Source organism: Equus quagga, chromosome 11, assembly GCF_021613505.1.
Source record: "Equus quagga isolate Etosha38 chromosome 11, UCLA_HA_Equagga_1.0, whole genome shotgun sequence".
NCBI classification, from domain to species: Eukaryota; Metazoa; Chordata; class Mammalia; order Perissodactyla; family Equidae; genus Equus; species Equus quagga.
In genome coordinates this window covers 65,959,020-65,979,840 of record NC_060277.1, presented here as the reverse complement: position 1 = coordinate 65,979,840, position 20,821 = coordinate 65,959,020, and the positions used below count along the sequence as shown (strand labels likewise).

Here is a 20,821-nt window from a genome sequence, read left to right as displayed (position 1 = left end):
TAGACAGGGAACGTCTCGGGAGCCAAAAGCCGACCCTGGTCTGGAGAGGTGGGGGTAAAGCAAGGCTACAGCGAAAGGAGCCGAGGTTAGACTGTGGGCTGAGGGCGAGGGCCTGGGCCGAGGGGGCGGTGCTGGGTGGCGCACAGGATCGCCCCGCGCCCGGGGACAGATGCCTCTTGAGGGGACAGGCCACGGGAGCCCGAGCCAGGCGCACACAGATCTCCCCAGACCCGCCTGCCCCGCCGCCCCAACGACTCTCAGTCCTCCAGCCAGCCCGTCGCTGCCTCGCCTTCTGCGGCATTCCGGACCTCATCGACCGCAGGCCATGGGCGAATACCAGGTGCGTGCGGCCACCGGCTCCTTTCTGGGCTCGGGCACCTGAGACAACGTGTCAGTGAGCCTGGTGGGACCCGCAGGCGAGAGCCCGGCCCTGCTGCTGGACAACTTCGGGAAGGGCTTCAATCGGGGCGCGGTGAGGGCCCGCGCGGGCCCGGGCGCCCCTCTCTTCTACCCCACTCCACCCCACGAGCCTTCTCCCTCTCCCGCTCCCCGCCCCGGGAGGAGGACTGGGAGGTGAAGTCCCCCGAGGACGTGGGCCCGGTGCTGCTGCTGCCCGTGCACAAGGCGCCCCCGGCGCTGCTCCTCCTGCTCGGGCCCTTGGCTCCGGACGCCTGGTTCTGCCGCTCGTTCCAGCTCACGCCGCCGCGAGGCGCCCCGCTCCGCTTCCCGTGCTCCCAGTGGCTGGAGGGGGCGGGGAGCCCGGTGCTGCGGGAGGGGGCAGGTCGGGGAGGGAATGGGCTGGGGCTGGGGGAGGATAGTCCGGCCGTGGGTCAGGGGCGGGCACAGGTGCGCTGGTGTGGCCAGAGAGTGGGAGGAGGGGAAGGTGAAGGAGGGAGAACATCCAGGGGCGGCAGGAGGGGCACCGGAAAGAGGAGCAGGAATGGTTGGGAGGAAGAATCTTATTGATTGGGGGGATCTGGTGGAGGGACCAATGAGGAGGAGGAAGGAGTGGTTCCGACAAGAAGCCTGGGGGGACTTTTGGGGGCAGGGACTTCTCCATCCCTTTACCTCTGGGAGAAGAGGTAAAACAGACCAAGAGACCAGTGGCTGACCCAAATTCCAGTCTAGAGATGCCCCACCCCGGGTCTGAGGAGAGGCTGGGGTGCTGAGGATTGGGGGCCGGTCCTCCTCTCACTCCTTCCCTCCGCCAGCCAAAGTCACCTAGCAGGACAGCCTCCCTCTGCTCTGTCCCCAGCGACAGGCAGAGAAGAAGGAGAGGCAGCAGAAATACCGGTGAGCAGCTCAGGGGGACTTGGGCGTGGTAGGCCCTAGAGCCCCCACTTCTTAGTTTTCTGGCACAAAGGGGCTCCCTTGCTCCTGCTTGCTGAGGTCAGCTGAGTCTCGGGTCTGACCAAGAACAGCATGCATGTGAGGAGCCCCAAGTTCTGGCACAGCCCCGCCCCCCACCCCCCCCAGGAGCTCCCAGTTCAAAGCCCTCCATGCACAACCAGGCCCAGGGGCCCAGCCCATTACCTTTTCCAGTCCCAAAGGGTGGGGTCCAGCCACAGCACCTCACTCTCATCTCCATCAATGCCCTTGTCCAGGTGGAATGAGTTTTTCCCCGGGGATATCCTGCTGCCTGGATGCAGAAAACCTCAAGGAGCTTGATCCCAACCTGGGCTACTTGGTCACCAAAGAAGTCAGCCAGAAATTCCACCTCCTCTTCCCGTGAGCCTGCCTGCCCCAGCCAACGGCTCCTCACAGCAGCTCCTTTCCCTCCCAGCCCACCCATGCCATTCTGAACGTCATCCTGCAGGAACGTCGCCCTGGAGCTGAAGGGACTGCTAGATAGCCGATGGCCCTGGGGAAGCCTGGATGAGATCCAGCACACCTTCGTCTTCCCTAAATCAGCGTGTCAGGTCTGGGATGTGAGGGAGGGCCAGAGAGTCTGGGGTGGTCAGCTGGTAGGAAAGAGAACCAGGGAGCTGGAATTGGAACATTCTGGAATGTCCTGCACAGAACTTGTCCTGCACAGCCGCCACTTCCCTCCCCTGTCCTTCACAGGACCTCATTCCTACCCTGAGAAGAGAAGGCACACCTTCTGTCACCCAGGGCTGCCGGCAGGGTTGGCCTCTGGTGGGAGCTGAGGGACCTAGGGAGGACACTCCACCCCAAATGACCACCCTCAGGATGCGCTAAGGCTCGCTGTTCTGGGAGCCATTCTCATTCATCAGGACTTCAGCAAGAATGGCCAGAAAGTAAGTTCTAACAACTTCACTTGTTTGTCAAGGCAAGTAGAAACACTTCCTGGCACAAGCACTCCTTTTCTGCCCTCTCTTGGCTTCATGGCAAGGCAAGCTTCTCAAGCTGGTGAAATTAAGTTAGGGCTTGGGGTTTGTCTGCCGGTCATCCTCCTCCCTAACTTCATAACTGCATCTCCAAGCTGTCCTCAACACTGAGTGGCTCTGAACAACTGGTAACACCTGTCCCGTGAATATCCTCAGCAAACTAGGAAAAAACATCTGAAGTAGAAAGACTTTTTCCTTTCAAAATTGCCACCTCCTCAGTCGGGGCCTTGTACTTCGCATGAGACTTGAAAACAAACTAAGTCAAAAAATTCAGGAGTCTCCACTCGCCAATATCCTTGTCCCCGTGGGCACACTGTGGGTCCAACTGTCCATTCTGACCTGGGGTTCGAACTATACATGCTGAACGGTTCAAAAATCCTAGCACCAACGCCACACTCCGAGGGTGTGCAAGCTCTCTCTTTGAATGATTGTTCTGGTTTAACAAACTATCCAGGGTGTCTTGTGGCAAAGTTTCAGAAGAATAGGACATGGGTTTTAACAGGAAACTGAAGGACCCCAGTAGAGCAGAGACCAGGAAGGATGGGCTAGAAAGATAGGCTCTGCTGGTATCCAGCGTCCCTCAGTCTTCTGATTTTCTCAAATTCTACTCAAATCCTGGATGCAGTCCTATGCACACCACAGAGTACCTGAGGCTTCCCCCCAAAATGGGTGGGGCTAAGGGAGTTGGTAAGTTCTCAGGTAGAACCCAAATCTCCAATTCCTTGTTTTCTGAGAAACCACTCACAAGTAAAGTTATCCAACCAGCAGGGTAGAAGAAAGGGGACATCAGAGTGTCTGTGTGGAAAGTTGGAGATCTGGGTCCTCAGAGTGGTGGCAGTGCTAGAGGCAAGGGATTTGGGTCTCTGGGGACCAGGGTGACCCTCCCCACACCCACCCTTTGCAGAGTATGTGTTTCAATATTGGTGGGAAGACACCTTCTTCGCCTCCCAGTTCCTGAATGGTGTCAACTCCATCCTGATCCCTGCTGTCACAGCTTCCCAAAGAAGTTCCCTGTCACTGATGCCATGGCGGCCCCCATGCTGGGCCCTGTGACCAGTCTGAAGGCTGAGCCGGTGGCAAGGGGCCCAGGGTTTCAGCCTCCCTTCCCTCCCCTCAGTGCCTTCAGGAGCCCAGGCTCCCAGTCCCCCAGAACCTGCCTCTCCCACCCAGCCCTGGCTTCCCTTGATCCCCTCCCATTCCTGTCAAGCCTTCTTCCTCAGCTAGCTCAGCCTCTTCTCTGGTCAGTGCTTCCTGCTCGTCCCTGAAAGGGGGTGGGGCCTTGTTCTGCAATGGCAAGGGCTGAGGGGGCAGGGCTGAGTGGGGAATGCTCTCTCCTGGAACTTTACCGGGATCAGTGCATTTGGCAGGACCCCACAGCTCAGAAACCTGGGGGATGAGTCAGTTGTCATGGTTACTGAGGATGCCCCACAGCTGGTCAGCTGAGTGCTCCCCTGAGCTGTCGTCTCCCCTCTCTCTGGGCTATTGGCATGAAATATACCTCAACCCCAGGAAGCTGCCTTCTGCATCACAAGGTGCTGTCCAGCAGGGCTCAATTCTCTCACCGTCTACCTTTGAAACTTGGGCCTGGCCACAGCAGAAGCCCCTCCAGTATTTGGGTGGAGGTCTGTTTCTTAGGAACCAGAAGGTGGTTCTGGGCTGGAATGCCCCACTGGCTCCAGTGAATGAGGTTCCTTTAAGTGAAATACTTGCGGGTGCAGAGTAACCCCCACTCCCTCCCCCCAGCTTCCCAGAACTGCACAGGGCTGGCCCCTCCTTCAGCTCTCCTCCTCTCCTACCCTAGAGGGGCTCTCTGCACCTAGTGGACCACGCCATCCTCTCAGGCCTCTGCCCGAGTGTCATTAACAAGGTGGCCCCAGTACATGGCTGCACCCCCGACTCTGCTGCGCCAGCACCCGGGCAGGCCCCTGCTGCCCCTCGCCATCCAGGCCAGCAAGGAGGGCCCGGGGCAGGCTGGGGAGCAGGGAGCATATGGTACCCTCAGGATGACTGAAAGGTTGCCCCTCCCAATGCTGCTGTTCATCATTCTCATCTAATCCTACCCAGCCCCTCCCGAATTTGGTTTCTTCTAGTTTTCCTGCATGGCCTCTTTGATTTCTATCCTGATGGAAAGGCTGTGATACTCAGTGTCAGAAAACAAACTGCTCTTGACATGGGTTTCAAATCGGCTCTACTGAATCATGCACCTTTGACAGTTCAGTCATGCCGCCAACGGTTAAAAACATGACCCCTTCTGGGAGGCGTCTCCACGCCCTCCCTTCCCACCCTTCCAGTCTCTGCCTCACACAACTAGGGATCTGGATGACTTTGAGCTGGGACAAGGAGCCCTCAACCAGCTCCACCACATGTGACAAGGTGGCCTGGGGTCACTTCACCTCTCAGGGACTCTGTTTCCTCTCCTGTTGTACTAGAAGTGATCAAAATAGGGAACATTCACATGGCACTTACTGCACACCCCGCGCTGTTCTAAGTACTTCACTGGCATCAACTCCTTTAGTCCTCAGAACAACCCAATGAGAAAGCGATTATTATCATCAACCTCGTTTTACAGATAAGGAACATGAGGCACAGAGAGGTTAATTAACTTTCCCCGAGGACACAGTTAGTGAGGGAGTTGACCATGTGACTTGGCCCCGTGGACATGGTAATGGACCGCACTTTCTGCGGCTAGTTTCTGCGTGACACCCACCCTCCCCTGTGCCCCCTACTGCAGCTCGCTCAGACTTCTGGCCCAGACAGCCCCATCTTCCTACCCAGTGATGCGGCTGAGGACTGGCTCCTGGCCAAGACCTGGGTGCACCACTCAGTTCCTGGTGCATGAGATCTGCTGTGAACCCACTTTGCGATGGAGACCTTTTTTCTTTTTTAAAGATTGGCACCTGAGCTAACAACTGTTGCCAATCTTCTTTTTTTTTTTTCCTGTCTGCTTTTCCTCCCCAAATTCCCCCAGTACATAGTTGTATATTTTAGTTGTGGGTCCTTCTAGTTGTGGCATGCGGGATGCCACCTCAGCATGGCCTGACAAGCGGTGCCATGTCCGCGCCCAGGATCCGAACAAGCGAAATCCTGGGCCACCGCAGCAGAGCACGCAAACTTAACCACTCGGACACGGGGCCAGCCCCCTAATGGAGACCTTTTTTCCCTCTGTGCTGTGACAGCTGCCCACATGCCACCCCATCTTTAAGGTAGGGAGGACCCCTCCTTAAGTGCCCAGAGTGTGGGGGACCTGGGGCTGTCTCATCTAACCTGTGACTCTGGTTTTCCCCCGCTGCTCATGCCTCATTTCCGCTATACCTTCCACGTCAACATCCAGGCCCGCACTGGACTCTTTCACCAGGAAAGCTCATTGACCAGGTCAGGGCCCTGGAAGGCCTGGGATCCTGGTAGTCAGCCAGGTAGGGGCAGAGGTTTGGTCCTGAGCTCCTTTCTGCTGGCAACAGTGGGCTCTCTGCTCATTACAGTCAACATCGCTGGGACAGGTGGGCTGTCTGGAGCTGATCGCCACAAGGGCTGGAGGCTGTCACCTACTGCTCCCTCTGCCTGCCCCACCAGCTAGCTGGCCGTGACGTCCGGGACCTCACCCACTATTACTGCCAAGAAGATGAGCTCCAGATCTGGGCAGCTACACACAGGTGAAGCTCCCCTGGGGCCTGAGGGCTCCAAGCCTCACCCTGGGCTACATCTCTGTTGGCTCATCCAACCATTTCCTCCCACCTTCTACCCAAACACACTGCTATCTCCTAGTCCTTTCCTGCCTCCTCTTCTTCCTTCTCAGCTGTGTGACCTTGGGCAAGTCACTTAACCTCTCTCTGTCTGTTTCTTCATATGAAAACAGGGATAATAAGAGCACCTACCTCATGGGTTATTAAGATGAAACGTAAAGCCCTAAGAACAAACCTCAGGCGAATAGGAAATGCTCTCTGAGCATTAGCTATTATTAGTATTCACCCCATAGATAGTCTCCATGTCTCTATTTTTCCTTCTGAATCTCCCTCACAGGAGACCTCCATGGGATGCACCTCTAGGCTCCGTCCCAGCGGCCAGAGGTTCTTGATGTCCGGCCTCCTCGTGGGTCCCCATCTCCCACCACTAACCTGCATAACGACCTCCCTCCAGGCACTGGGATTTATGACAGTGCTGCTCATGAGCCTCACATGGCTCTGTTTTTTGCCACATGCAATGCAGTGTTGACTGTGGCATCTCAGCCCCTCTGGAATCTTCCCCCCACCTTCCATTCTTCCTTCTCAGCACACACTGAGCTCAGGGAGGCCAGGCACCCTGATTCCCCCTCTCTCCCTATCCAAACACTGCCCCCTCTTCAAGCCCAGCTCGTGCCCCGCTCCCCTTGAAGTCCTCAGGGACTCCTCCCCCATGAACACCCATAGCTAGAGCTGCCCGCGTCAAAACCCTTCTTAGCAATGGACCTGCACACCCTTCGTGAGCCCTGCTATGGCTGTGGGTGGATGCACAGTGAGCAAGGCAGACCCAGACCCTTTGGGAACCAGTGGAGGAGACAGAGCCAATCCGCCAGTCCCCATACAGAGGGGCCTGGTGTCTAATCCTTCCCTGTGGCTTGATCTAGCTCAAGAGGCTGGAAAGCAAATACCTGCAGGGCCAGTAAGCAGCAGAAAGCTACGGAAGGGTGGGCCGGGGGTGGGGGGGGGGGGGGGGGGGTGGCAGGAACCGTGGCCAATGGAGAACTCATATTTGTTGATGGAGACAATGGCGACCCAGCTATGACTATAGCCAGACTTTAGATTTTTCAAGAGAAACCAGACATTTTCTAATATTTAAATACTGGGTATTGATTCAACTTGAAAAAGAAACAAAGAAAAAACCTGGGCAGCCAATCAAAACACATCTGCAAACAAAATGGCTCTCAGGCCATCGGTTTGCACCCCCTGGTGGAGACTGAGGCCTTCCGGTTTGAAGCTCAGCTCGGGGATTCATACAATGTGTGGTTGGCCATTTTCCTTCTCTGGCATCAGTTTTCTCCTCTTCGGGCAGCTGGTTTCAGTGGCCTCTTCTAACTCACAGCCCTGAGCAGCATAGGCTCCCAATTGTTAATCACCATGTACTCCTGGATCCCCAGCTTTGTGTCTGACATTGTTGGCATCTACTCGCGGTTGACACTGTTGGGGTCACAGGAGGAGAGGACCTAGCAGGAACACTGGCAGCACTGTGCTTACTGAGTTTGGGGGGGTCAGTTTGAATTCAGTGCCTGGATGCCCAATATTCCCACCTCCATGCGGCTCCCCCTGCCGTGGCCGAAGCCAGGCAGACCTGGTGGCCTCACTCCCTGAGGTCAACGCCACGTGCCATGCTCTTGTGCTCTTCTGGGGTGTCAGCAATGGAACCAAGGGCACTGTAAGCAAGGCCTAGGGTGGGGTGGGGGGTGGGAGGGTCTCAGGTTCCGAAAGAGTGGGTGAGGAAGGGGTCCTGGGGACAATGGGTTACTTGGAGGGTGTACTCAGTAGGCTGGGCTCCTTGGTGGAGGGGTCTGGAGGGATGTACCCTGTTGTGGGTGTGGTTTACGTGAGTACGGGCTCCCAGGAGGTGGAGCTTAGAGTGGTCTGGGTTTCACAGTGAGCATGGCTTGCGTGGTCTGAGTTTCTAGCAAGGTGGGCTTAGGGTGTCTTTTGCCTAGATCGGTGGGTGGTCTGCGTTTCAAATTGGGCGGGTCTTGGGTGGTCTGGGTGGGCGAAGCTCAGGTGGTAGTCCTTGGGTGGTGGATCTTCTGGGGGACTGGGTTCCTCGATAGTCTCGGGGACTTAAGATGGACCAGAATCTCGCGGGGCAGAGGTCCCAGCTTTCTCTCCTGCCGTCCCCAGAGGCGCCTGGGGACCCACCCGGACGAACGCTTCACCGAGGACTGCCCGCAGCAGAGTGTCGCCGCCTTCCAGAGCCATCGGGCCCAGATCTCGCGGGACATCCGGGCGCAGACGGGCACCTGGCGCTGCCCTACACCTATCCGAACCCTGCGAGAGCGGAGAACGGGCGCGCGGTGACGGAGCCGGGGCTTGCGTTTGAAGCGGTGTTTTTGGAAAAGAGGCGGGCGCAGGGCGGGCAGAGGCGAGGCGGGAAGGGCCGTCCTAGATAGAAATGCTGTTCTCAATCAGCATCGGGTCCAGGTAGTAGTAGGGGATGGGGAGGCACTTGTTGCGCTGGCGAATGTTGTGCGAGATCTGGGCCAGGCGCTGGCGGAGGGTCTCCATGCTCCTCCGTGGGACTTCCTCCACGAAGTGGATGTCAGGGAAGTGGCCCAGGCGCCGCTGCGGGCACGGAACCGGGCAGCTGGGACGGAGCGGGCCCCACTGCTCCGCTCTTCCCCTTCAGCTGTCTCTGTTTCCCTGCCTCCCGCCCGTGACACCCCCTCTACTGTCGTTGGCCCCCCACCTCTCAGCCCCCTTCCTAGGCTCAGAGTTCCCCCACCCCCACCTGCACCCGAGGCCCCAGGGCACCTTGTCGTCAGGTTCCCGGCTGAGTGTCCAGAGCACCAGTAGGGTGATGCACGTGGTCTTCACATCCGGCAACGTGTCCATGAAGGTCTCCAGAGTGGTCAGCCCCTTGGCCCGCATCGGGGGGTTCCGCATGGATGACGGGAAGTTAGGCATCCAGGCGGTGAACTCCAGCTGGAGGTGAGGTAGAGGAGGAATTCTGGGTCAGAGAGTACCCCGGGACTCTTGGGTTTAAATTGAGGCTGGAATTGAAGCTGGGACTCAGGTTGAGACAGCTCCGGGCTAGACTAGGGATTATGGCTGTGGTTGGGTTTGAGGTTGGGACTGGGGCAGGGGCTGGTGAGCATAGGTACCTGCCCTGTGTTGACAGCTGCGTGCTTGGCAGAGCAGGTGTAGATGACAATGGTGACATATCGGATCAGCTCGGGCACCGTTCGCAAGCACGTGGGAAAACCTGGGGGCGTGGAGGGAGGCCCATGCAGCGTCAGTCCTGCCCTGGTCCTGGCTGGCCGGCAGAGGGCGCAACCAAGCTCCGCTCACCCTGTCCTGCCAACACTCCAATCTGCCAGATGGTGCCCTCATCCTGCCTGCTTGGCTCTCCTGTGGCCACAACCCCATCCCCCCCATCCAGACCACAAGCCTTGGGGAGGGGGCCTCAACTGGTCTTGGTCAAGTATCCTCCAGGGCTGCTCCCGGCACCAGTCTGAGGTGGGGCCCTCAGATCCCTCCTCCAGCTCTCTTAGGGGGGCCTCTCTGGTCACAGGCCTCAGGATGGAAAAGGCTTCAGAAGAATCCTGGCTTTCCTGCCCTGACTCAGCACAGTCCCCCTTCCACTCCCCGGCCCCCCCCCCCCCCCAACACACACACTTCTTTGTAGACTCTGTGCTCACTCCAGATGGATTTCTCAGTAGCCTGGCTCTCTGTATCACACCTAAGCAAGATGTTTGCTTCTCTTTCCTGTGTTCCCACATGAGAGACCAGCCCTGGTTGCCATGGTGACCCCGGGTTTCAAAAGCCCCACACTTTCAAACCAGACCCATCATCTTCCTCTCAAAACAGCTCTTTCTTGCAGGCCCCTGTCTCAAGGAAGGACACACACCATCCACCCAGCTGCAAAAGCCTAAACCTGAGAGTCACCCTTGGCCCCTCCTTCCCCCACCTAACCCCCACTGCCAAACCCAAACCAGTCACCAAGTCCTGTCATTTCTATCTCCTAACTAGCTCTGGAGTTCTCTGCATCCCCACAGCTCCCACTCTAGTCAGGTCCCTGTCACCTCCCTCCTGGACAACACAGCAGCCTCCCAAACTGTCTCCTAACCGCCATTGCAGCCTAATGTTCTAACCTACAAATCTCATCTCCTTGCAGACTCCTCGATGGCTCCCTCTGGTGCTCAGGTAATTCCAAATTCCTTAACCAGGCTGTGCAACCCAGGCCCTGCTCATGGCTTCAGCCTTAGCCCCATTGGGAGCCTGCCCAACCCCCACTCTCAGCACCGGTGGCAGGGACCTGTAAGCAGCTCCCAGAACTCACTCGGCTTGCTCTGGCTTTCAGGCTTTTCCACATGCTGTTCACACCCAGAACTCTCCAACCCCACCTCTGTCATCTCACAGCTGACCTCCCCACCCTGCAGATCTTAGCTAGATGTTAGCCAAGATGTTAGATCTCAGCTAGACCTTAGCTTGCTGCTACCCAGCCCACTCTCTACCTACCAGCCCTCTCCAAGCTGGGTTAGGTGCCCCCCTGAGCCCCTCTGCACCCCTAAAACTACACCAGTCCTGTTTTAGTGTAACTGCCCATTTACTTGATCAGACCACCCCACCAGACTGTGAACTTGAGGGCAGCGCCATCGCCTGTCTTGTTCCCTTTTGCCTCCCCAGTAACCGGCACAGTGTTTGTCACATCATAGATGCTCGCTAAATATTTGTTGAGAGGGTGCCCAAGTGGCATGACCTCAGGATGCTCTCCCATGCCCTCCTGGAGCCTGCTGGCTCCCCACCAGCTCACCAGCCTCCAGCATGCTCTGCTCTTTCCTGTTTGAGCTCATGCCTCATTTCTCAGTTCACAAAAGTTGTCAGGTATGGGAGACTGGGATCCCTCCAGGTCTCTACAGAGATGGCCCACAGCAGAGAGACCAAAGGCCAGCCATGCTTTCTTCCCCAACCTCTCCAAGGTGCCGCTGCTTCAGGGGTCAGGGCAGAACCCTGACAAACTCCTAGGCAGTGATTTGGCCTCCTTCGGTCTCCAACAAGACATGCTCCGGGCCCAACCCAGTGGGGCTCACCCCACAGCCCCTGGGCCCTGCCAGGTGCCCAGGTGCCCAGGCCATACCTGAGCTTTCACGCCCTAGTAGGCACTCCTTGAATATCTCCCGCACCCAGGACTGCAATTCCAGGTCACCCTCCACAGCCGCGTCACATGGGTAATAGTAGGTGATGATCTCTGTCACGTACCTGACCAGGGGACAGGGCCTCAGTTTGGACCCCCCGTCCCCTCCCCAACCGTGCTTCTCCCACCTTCCCAGGATGCCCTGGCCTTCGCTGCCCCAGAGCTGCCCCAGGCCTGTGGGTGGGCAAGTCCTGGGGGGCAGAGGTGACGAGGACGGCTTGGCAAGGTCAGAAGATGGTACCAGACCCAAGCCCAGGTCCTTAAAAGTTCCCCACACCCCCTCCAACATCCCAGGGTGTCTACCCTGAGTGCCACCCACTGCTGCTCCAACCTCACCTCTCCAGCGCATCCCACACTGCCAAGGAGTCATCACGGTAATAGTATCCTGGCAGGTTCTGAACCCCACGCTCCACAAAGTCGTTGGGGAGGTAGAGACTGTCATAGGTGGTCTCTGACAGAGCCCGCACCATCACCTCAGCAAAGCCCTCCAGGCCCAGGGACATGGCCTGTCACAGAGGAGGCAAACCGTGGCGTTGGCGGGGTCCCTGCAAGTCCTCCCCTCTGAGGCTCACACCCACCTCACCACAGCCTAGTGAGAGCTCAGCTTGCCCCCACCCCAGGAATTAGCACATTCTGGGCCAGCACACCCAGCCCCTGCCCCCTCATAGACACAGCACCCACTTTAACCGGTCCCCCTCCCTCCATGCCCCCTCCTGATCTAAAGGCAAGTGGAAATTCTGCTTTTAGCCTTACTGCAAACGCCAGAAGGAAAGCAGATATCTTGCTGGGGGTGGGGACAGAAGTCTCACCCTGGCAGAGAGTCCCCCCTCATTGAGGAGGAGGGCCCGCCCGATGCTGTTGATCTGGATGGTGTATCTGGTGTGGGGGACAAGGAGCTGTGGGGGAAGGCAAGGAGGACAATGAGAGAAAATCGAAGTTATCCCCAAAAAACCTCAGCACCCCCATTTCTGCAACATCAGACCCCTTCACTTGAGGAAGTCCCTAACCCAAGCCCTCTCTTGTGGGTCCCAGCTGCCTCCCAAGTCTAACTGGAGTCCTTCTGACTGCTGAGTGAGCCAGGTGGCTTCCTGAGGCCAGGCAAGGGTAGTAATGCTTCCCAGAGGCCCCTTCGCCCAAGCCCATACCTTGTAGAGGGGGTGACACATGGGTAGCTGCCTCAGCATGGCCAGGCAGAAGGCCTCAGCGATGAGGTGGGTCTCCAGCAGGTGGGAGATGGCCTCGTGGCAGTAGAACTCGGCATAGCGCACCCACGTCTTAGCCAGCAGCCAGTCCCACTCTGAGTCACTGGGCAGGAAAATGGGGCAGTCGGGCCCTGGGGTCTGGCTGAGCTGGGGGTGAGTAAGGAGGGAGGGTTGGGTAAGGGGAGAGACTCACACACATAAGGACCCCCACTTCAGGAGGAAAGCAGAGGGGAGTCTGAGGGGTTAAAACGCCACCCCCTACACTCCAGTCCCTTTGGTCGCCTGAGCACACCAGGGCCTTCCCTCCCTCTTCACATTTGCTCTTGCTGTTTCCTCCTGCTGTAGTACTTTCCCCCTGCCCCTTTCTCTACCTGGCAGTTCCCACTCACTCTTCAAGAACCAGCTCACAAGCTGCCTCTTCTGAGAAGCCTTCCTTGTCTCAAGCCCCCAGCCGCCACATTCAACTGTGAAGGTTGTGCACTGCACAAGAGTACCCAGCCCCCTGAGCAGGAGGGGACTCACTGAAATCTAGCTTACAGTATTCCACTAATGAGCCAGGAGCATCAGGGCTTGACTGATCCCCCTCAGGGGGTGCCTTTTTCTAATTTGGACAGGACCCTGGTGGAGACCTCTGAGAAGGAAGCACCTCAGTTCCCTTTCCTGCCAGACCAGACTCAAGGCAGCGGCTAAGACTGACCAGCTCGATATTTCCAGCAGAGGCCAGACCCCCAATAAGCACTGGTTTATCAAGTGGATGGGTAAATGGAGTCAAAGAAACAAGCTTGAGACACCAAGTACATTCCTGTCTGTTACCTATGTGTTTATACACACAGCACACACTCTACACACGGGGCCAAACACGAGTGCACCCACAGGGACCCAAGTTCATGCATGGGCATACAATCACAGAGTGGCAGCACACAGTTGTGCACATGTAGGCGCACAGGGTCTCAGCCCAAGGCTTATACACAGGGCCACACACCAGGCTCACCACTAGCCACAGACACAGATAGGGACATACATAAACATAGGTGTATTCTCAGATGCACTCACAGGGACACACACTTATATGGACACACATGCTTACATACAGATGTGCACATTCACACAAGCACAAATTCTCACAAATAGATGTACACCCAGGTCTGTAAGTTTCACAAGCATGCACAAACACAGAGGCTGACCCACTGACCATATACTCACATGGATAGGAGCATAACAAGTACACACACAGGCCCACACACTCTCATAAGCGCACATACACATGCATGCACACACAGAGGCTAATGCACTAGTGATGCGCTCACACAGCGGCCCCAGGCCTACACCCCAGGCACCTGGATGGCGATGGGCATCATGTTCCCTTCCGGGCCAAAGTGCAGTAGGCAGAGGGGGGCGCAGTGGTGCTGCTTCTGGCCGTTGAGCTCAACGGTGGGGATGCCCTCCAAGATGCGGTAGTCTGCCAGGTAAATGTTCCCCTTCTGGAGGGGAGCTGCGATGGGCGGGCAGGTAGGTACCAACATGGGGCACCTACCACCCACGCCTTGGATGCAGAGTGCCCTACCGCTCGGGTGCAGGGGTTGGCCAAGACCCGACTGGGGGATCAGGGCGGGGGTGGGACTCTGCGGGCGACCGGAGTGGGGAGAGATGGGGATGCCACGGAGGGAGGGAGGCAGGGAGGCCGTGGGGGTCTCCACCGGAGCGGGCCTCACCTCCAGCTCGGCTTGCAGGCACGTTCCCTCGCCCAGGAACGGGGCCACCATGTCTTCTGTGACGGGGAACTTATCTGGGATCCGCGTGCAGCGGCGGAGCAGGCCTGGGTTGATACCATTGAGGTACTGGTACCCAAAGAAGCTGTCCTCTGCCCAGTGCTCGGCCACGTACTCTGGGGGGACGGCGGAGGGACATCAGGACGCGGCCGGATGCCCCTCAGGGACAGAGAGGCATGGAGCTGTGGCCGTGGGCGAAGGAAGACAACGGATACCCGAGAAGACTCGAAGCCCCCAGCCTCCCCTTTAGTGGCCGGAGGGGCCCAGGGCGACGTTTCCCAAGAGGCCGCCAGAGGGCGCGCCCGCCCAGCTAGCGATTCCTGCCTGAGGTTCACCCCGCCCGTCCCGTCCCGTGGCTGTGATTCGAATCCTGGCCTCTTGCACGCGCCTCGAGTTCCTCCCGCCAGAGATCACCTGGCTCTCCCGCGTTCGATTCGGGATGCCCCACCCCGTACCGGAGATGACAGACTTGTTGGAAGGGAAAATTTTCTTAATGTCCTTCAGTCTCTTCCACGACCGTTCGCAGTCCACCAGACCGCGGAGTTTCAACCCCAGTGCCCTAGGAGTTGAGATTCGAAGTGGGGAGGCCGTCAGAGAGGTGCCAAGCGCCCCCTGGGACGGTGGCAGAGCTGCCCCACCTCACGTGGGTCTCTGGGCCTCAGGGTCTCTAAGTCGCAAAGTCCGTGAATTTCTGGAACTCTGGGTCTAAGGGTCTCCCAGGACCGGAGCTCAAAGTCTTTCTCTGTCTAGGTCTCTGAGTGTCACCTCTCAGGTTCTCTGGCCTGTCTTTTCAGCTCCCTCTGCCTTCCTGGCCATTTCAACCTCTGGGGCTGTGGTGGAGGCGGGCATGGAGCAGCGGGTGAGGGACAGTCTACAGGAGCCCTCACCGCCCCCTCACTCACACACTCACATGGGCCCCAGGCGCATGAAGAAGGAGGCGGTCTTCAGGAAGGAGTAGCGGAGATTTGAGTTCAGGAACTTGGTGGCCTTAATGTTGATGAGAATCGGGAATCCCGGGATATATCCATTCCACCTGTGGGAAGGAGTGCAGGGCTGGGGCTGGGCACCTGGGGTCCAGCGGGTGGGGAGGGGGCAGAGCCCAGGGGTCAGTCATGCAAGGGGCCCTAGGGCAGCCTCAAGTCCTTACTCAGGCCGGTTGGGGTTTCTCCGTACAGGAGGGCGGTAACTGGGGATATGCAGGTAATTGGGCAGGCCGGGAACGAAGACCCTCCAGCTGCAAAGAAAAACCAAGACGATGATCCCTGATGCCCATGTACCATCCTAGGGCCAGACGGGGTGTCACTGGCCCCCGACATCCCGCAGCCCCTGTTGCCCTGCCCTCACTGGTAGAAGTCCTGCTTGGCCCTGATCTCCTCCTGTCGGTGCTCCAGAAGGATGGGGAGCTTGTCGTCTGCTCTTGTCTTTCCTGCAGGAAGACCAAAGAAGAGGCTCAAAGTCTGCCTCCCAGCCGCTGCCCGCCCTTGCCCACTTCAGGGATCAGAATGCAGCTTCTGCCTCCCAGGTTGGCTCTGGGGCGCCCACGGTCAAGGGTGGGAAAGGCTTACCCTGAGAGAGGGAGCGTGGGTCTCCCCCCAGACCTCAGAGGAAAGGATCAGGGACCTCCCTCCTCCCTCTGGCTCCACCCCGCAATCTGGGCTCTGCGGCTGCAGGGAAGTCCCTCTTCTACACCCACTGGAGCGTTAGTGACAGTTCTTTGGCACTTACTAAGTACCAGGCACTTTCTAAACCTTGGCTTATATCAATAATTACTCTGCACAAGAACAACCGTATGAGGCAAGTGACTTATTGTAGGCCCACAACCTGGTCTCCGAATTCCAACATCCAACAGGCTGTAGAGAGCAGGTCAGTCTGTTTTTTCCACAAGTCAGGCACAAATTCCTTGGTCAGCAAAATCTGCTCTAAATTTACCTGAAGCTCTAGGTAGTCTCTATTTAACTCATTTGGTATAACTATTCATAGTTTTTGCTGCAGAAATAATAGTATATTTGATTAGGGGGTGCCCTAGTGGGTATATCACATAGCATTATGGTATGTGTATATATAGAAAATATATAGATATATAAAGATATATCTATACATATATTTCATATATGTGTGTGTGTGTGTGTATATATATATATCTTCTAAATCAAATCTGAATTTCAGAATACCTCTGGCCCCAACCAGTTCTGGCTATGGGACAATATCATCGTGCTCATTTTACAAGGAGGAAACAGTCAATATTACATAGAGAGAAGACAGTGAGCTGGCATTTGAACCAAGGCAGCCTGCTTCTGACCACTCACCCATCACCCACTAACAGCCACCAATGGTTGTTAAGCCTTTTTAAAACTTATTTTAGAGGTTACCTCACTGGATTCTCACATCAACCCCACTAAGTAGGTTCCATTAGCCCCATTTTACAGATGAGGACACTGAGGCTTAGAAAAATTCAGAACTATACCCACATGTCCAGCTGGTAAATAGTGGAGCTGAGGTCCAGATCTAGGCCTTTCTCCAGCATCTTGGCTGGTAGTCCCCAGCTGGCATGTGCCTATCACTGCAGCCCCGTCATTTTCCCTCGAGACCCTCTTTGCCACCCTCTTCCTCCTCCATCTGCCTTAGCTCACATTGCATCCTGGGCGAACAGTGTCCCCTGGAGTTGTGCAACCCAGAGACGCATCTTGGCTTCATCCCCAGGGTGGGAGCCTTGCTCCTTCAAGGGCCCAGAAAGTGACTCAAGTCTCCCTAACCTGTTGTTGCGTGGCAGCTGCCCCACCCAAGCCCATTCCTGCATGGCCACACAGCATCACCCTGCCTGTCCCCTGCTTCCATGCCACTCAGACCTGTCACTGTGAGAAGATGATCCACATCCCCAATGAGACCCTCCCCTTGGCCTCCCCACCCTCTCCCCTGCCTGTCTTCCTCTGCCCCTGCTTCCCCTTTCCCCTGCTCAGGCCCCATTCCCCTGCTCCCAGGGAAAGGCTCTCGCCACGAGGAAATGAGAGGCAGAAGAGGGGGAAGAGGGGAAGTAGGCAGCGGGAGGATGGGGCTCCAGGCCCCTGCATCCTCTCTGCTCTGCCCTCCCCTCCCATCCATCTCAAGGGAGGTCAAAAGGGGACAGGCCTGCAATCCCTGTGTAGCAGCCACATATTAGGAAGCTGACACAAGCCCACCAGACAAGGACTCTGGCAGGGGTGGATGCAAGGAATTCAGGCACTCAGGTCCTGTCCCTTTTCCATGGGAGCAACCACGTGACTGGGAAAACAGCTGGGCAGCCTTGATCAGCCACCAAGGAAAAACCCCATAGTCTGCATGAGTAACAGGGCCTCCTACTGGAGTGCAATGGAACCTTACTGGATTAAGGGCGGCGGGGGGGGGGGGGGGGGGGGGTTGCCTTTTGGAGCAGAAGTGAGTCCTGTTAGAGAAAATGTCCTGTTGGGGTCTTAGGGAGTCCTTTGGAGCAATAGAACTTCCCGTCAGTCTAAAAAATCCTCAATTAGAAAACCAGGCCAGGGGCCGGCCCTGTGGCTGAGTGGTTAAGTTTGTACACGTTTTGCTTCAGCGGCCCAGGGTTTCGCTGGTTTGGATCCTGGGTGTGGACATGGCACCGCTCGTCAGGCCACGTTGAGGTGGTGTCGTCCCATATGCCACAACCAGAAGGACCCACAACTAAAATATACAACTGTGTACTTGGGGTATTTGGGGAGAAAAAGCAGAAAAAAAAAAAAAGAAGATTGATAACAGTTGTTAGCCCAGGTGCCAATCTTTAAAAATTAAAAAAAATTTTAAAGGAAAAAAAGAAAAGCAGGCCATCAGGGCTGGCCCTGAGGTGGAGTGGTTAAGTTCGCATGCTCCACTTCGGCCACCCAGGGTTTCACCAATTCAGATCCCGGGCATGGACATGGCACCACTCATCAGGCCATGCTGAGGCAGCATCCCACATAGCACAACCAGAAGGACCTACAACCAGAATATACAGCTATATACTGGCAGGATTTGTGGAGGGAAAAAGAAAGAGGGAAAAAAAAGAAGATTGGCAACAGATGTTAGCTCAGGTGCCAATCTTTAAAAAAAAAAGAAAACCAGGCTTCGTGCAAGCCCTCCTGTTACAGCCCCATGGAGAACTGTGAAGCTAACAGGGCTTCTTAGTGAAAGGACGAGGCAGCAGTTGGAATGCTAGGGCATCCTATTAAAGTAACCGGGCATCCTGTGTGGTAATAGCCTCCTGCTGAGGGGACAGGGAATCATTTTAGAGCATCAGGACATGCTGTTTGGCATAAGTAGGGCATCCTAGCAGAGTCCTGAGGCCTGTACTCAGAGTAGTGAGGGGTCTTTCAGAGTGGCTGGGCACCCTGTGGTAGTCAAGGGGAGGACTGGAGAGGTAAGGGAGAGCACACTGGTCTTCAGCTAGAAGCGGGGATCCTGAGATCCTGAGGGTAACCCTGGGCCTCTGTTCCTCCAGGATGCAGCCCGGAGCTGGGTCCAGCATGGCAGCAATGACTGAGAGTAGTGTGTGAGAGTGGCAGGCGTTCCTGGGAGTCCCTGTGGGGCTGGCACCTGGCTGGCTTGTTAGGAGCCTGGAGTGGCGATGCTGGACAGGCCAGGCAGGAGCAAGAGGCCTAAGGGCATGGGATGGGCTGGTGAGGGCTTGCCTGTAGCCTCCCGGAGTGCCAGGGTCTCGTAGCCATCCATCCACTGGTAGGCAGGGAAGTGGTAGGTGTGGCCATTGGGCGCAGAGATCTGCACGTAGTTGCAGTACCAGGAGTTCTTGGGAAAGAAGGAGTAGCGCTCCTTGTGCAGACGGATGATGATGAGCTCCCCGAGGTCCTGCTGGCACTGGACAGTATACTCATCCACCTGGGCAGGGCACAAGGCCAGCTGAGCAGGCAGGACTTGACCCTGGCTCCTCAGGCCTCCCATTAGTCGGGCCCTTCACCTAAACCCTGCTCACACTGAGAGATGCTCATCTCCCTGGAATGAGGTGACCTGATCATTGGGCTCTCCTCCCATCCCTCCCACCTGACTGTCCCCTGCTGGGCCCATCTACCCAGGGCTGGGCAGGACCCCAGCCCCTCCCTTCTCCATTCCCAGCTCCTCGGGTCCCCTCCTCCCACCCCATCCCCAATCACCTCAGGCTGCAGGAGCTATGCAGACCCCCAGGGGCTGGTGTACAAAGGGGTCCATGGGGTCCAGGGCCTCCCAAGCCTCCTACAGTCTTAGAGTGGGCAGAAGTGGTCCAGCTAGTCCCTTTTTCTCCCACTTATCAATGAAGATGTGGTGATTCATAAATGGCCACATAGAGTGACCTATTAAATCACATAACAGCGGGTGGCTGGACCAGACTCAGAATCAGGTCTGAGGGTTGAGGGCCCAGGAAAGGGTGCCTTCCGTGATGGAGCAGGTGGGTCCCCACTGGACAGGCTGGCCATTTTAAGTCACAGAGAATCCACTGTGAATTTAAGCCAGTTGTGATGCAACTTAACTTAGGAAGAATGAGTAAGGATGAGAGACAGAGGGATGAGGGAGAGGGGGAGAAAGGAAACAGGAAAGGGATGAAGGCAGAGGGAGTGGAAAAGGGAGGAGAAAGAAGAGAGATAAAGGGAGTGAGAGAGGGTTGAGAGAAGAGGGATGTGGGGTGAGTGATGAGAGAGAACAAGACGGATGAGGGGGAGGAAGAGAGAAGAGGTGAGAAAAGGGGAGGAAGGCAGATGAGGAGTGACCAGAAAGGGATGAGAGGTGACAGACCAGGGATAAAGAAGGATGGCCCCAAGGCCAGAGAAGTGGGAGAAGGTTGGAGCGAGGTCTGAGTTGAGGGGCATCCGGAACCACACTTGGAGCCCCACTGCTTTCGGACCTCCCCAGAGCCCCCCAACCTCTCCTGGCCAAGCTCTGGCTCCCTGGCTCCCTCCCCTGCACACCTGCATCCCTCTCCGTGTTTCCCAGACTCAGACACATATACACACTCACACATATACACACTCACACATGCGCACACACTCACCGCTCCGGTTGCAAAGTCTCTCCCAAAGTGGTTCAGCAGCTGCTTATGGCTCTCTCCTTGGGTCCCCACGATGGTCAGGGAGATGGAGTCCGTCGTTCCTGACAAGAGATCAGTACCAGTGGCCACCTTGACTTTGTAGGTGGCCATGGCTGCTCTTCAGGAAGCGGGAGCGTGGGACTCAATCACAGACGGTGGGGGCTGGGCCACAAGGGGCCAAGCAAGGGAAGCCAGACACAGAGAGGAGTGGAAAGGGACAGCGTCCCGAGGCGGAGAGGTGAGGCCCACTGGCAGTCCAGAGCCTGGAGAAGCTGCTGCCCTTGATGGGCGGGTTGGGAACCCGGCAGGCTGGGGCGGGGCTGTGCTCCTGACAGGTAAGCAGGCATCTGAGCTACAAGCCTTCTGGGATCTGGCGGGGAGGGACAGATGACAGGGCAGCAGGGCGCTGGACCTATCTCCAGAGAGGGCGGATGGAAGAGGGCTTGAATGAAGGAGACTTCAGGGTGGGAGAGCCAGTCTAGCATGAGCCACAGCCCCAGGGAAGGTGGAGGAAGGGCCAGGCGGGGCCCCCAGATCTCTATCAGCCTAATAAACTCCTTCCTTCTGTTTGCCTCCATTGGCTGCAGTGCTGGGCACTCC

General features: G+C 56.9%; 1 protein-coding gene, 1 long non-coding RNA gene and 1 pseudogene across 2 annotated transcripts; 2 read left to right on the top strand and 1 right to left on the bottom strand.

Moving 5' to 3' along the window:
- The first annotated feature begins 325 nt into the window (after positions 1-325).
- Positions 326-8,374, top strand: LOC124247196 (polyunsaturated fatty acid lipoxygenase ALOX15B-like; annotated as a pseudogene).
- On the bottom strand, positions 7,907-20,611 carry ALOX12B (arachidonate 12-lipoxygenase, 12R type). Its single transcript, XM_046676939.1, has 15 exons — positions 20,186-20,611; positions 18,837-19,041; positions 15,526-15,607; positions 15,329-15,415; positions 15,092-15,214; positions 14,637-14,740; positions 14,125-14,297; positions 13,750-13,893; positions 12,356-12,559; positions 12,020-12,106; positions 11,547-11,716; positions 11,154-11,275; positions 9,178-9,278; positions 8,828-8,998; positions 7,907-8,638 (listed from the first exon to the last, which is right to left on the bottom strand). The coding sequence occupies exons 1-15, from the start codon at positions 20,330-20,332 to the stop codon at positions 8,459-8,461; spliced, it is 2,100 nt and encodes a 699-aa protein (XP_046532895.1). The 5' UTR covers positions 20,333-20,611; the 3' UTR covers positions 7,907-8,458.
- LOC124247552 (uncharacterized) lies at positions 9,704-13,209 on the top strand. The gene is made up of 2 exons (XR_006890757.1): positions 9,704-10,219; positions 13,027-13,209. It is a non-coding gene; the product is annotated as an uncharacterized LOC124247552 (long non-coding RNA).
- Positions 20,612-20,821: the final 210 nt, after the last annotated feature.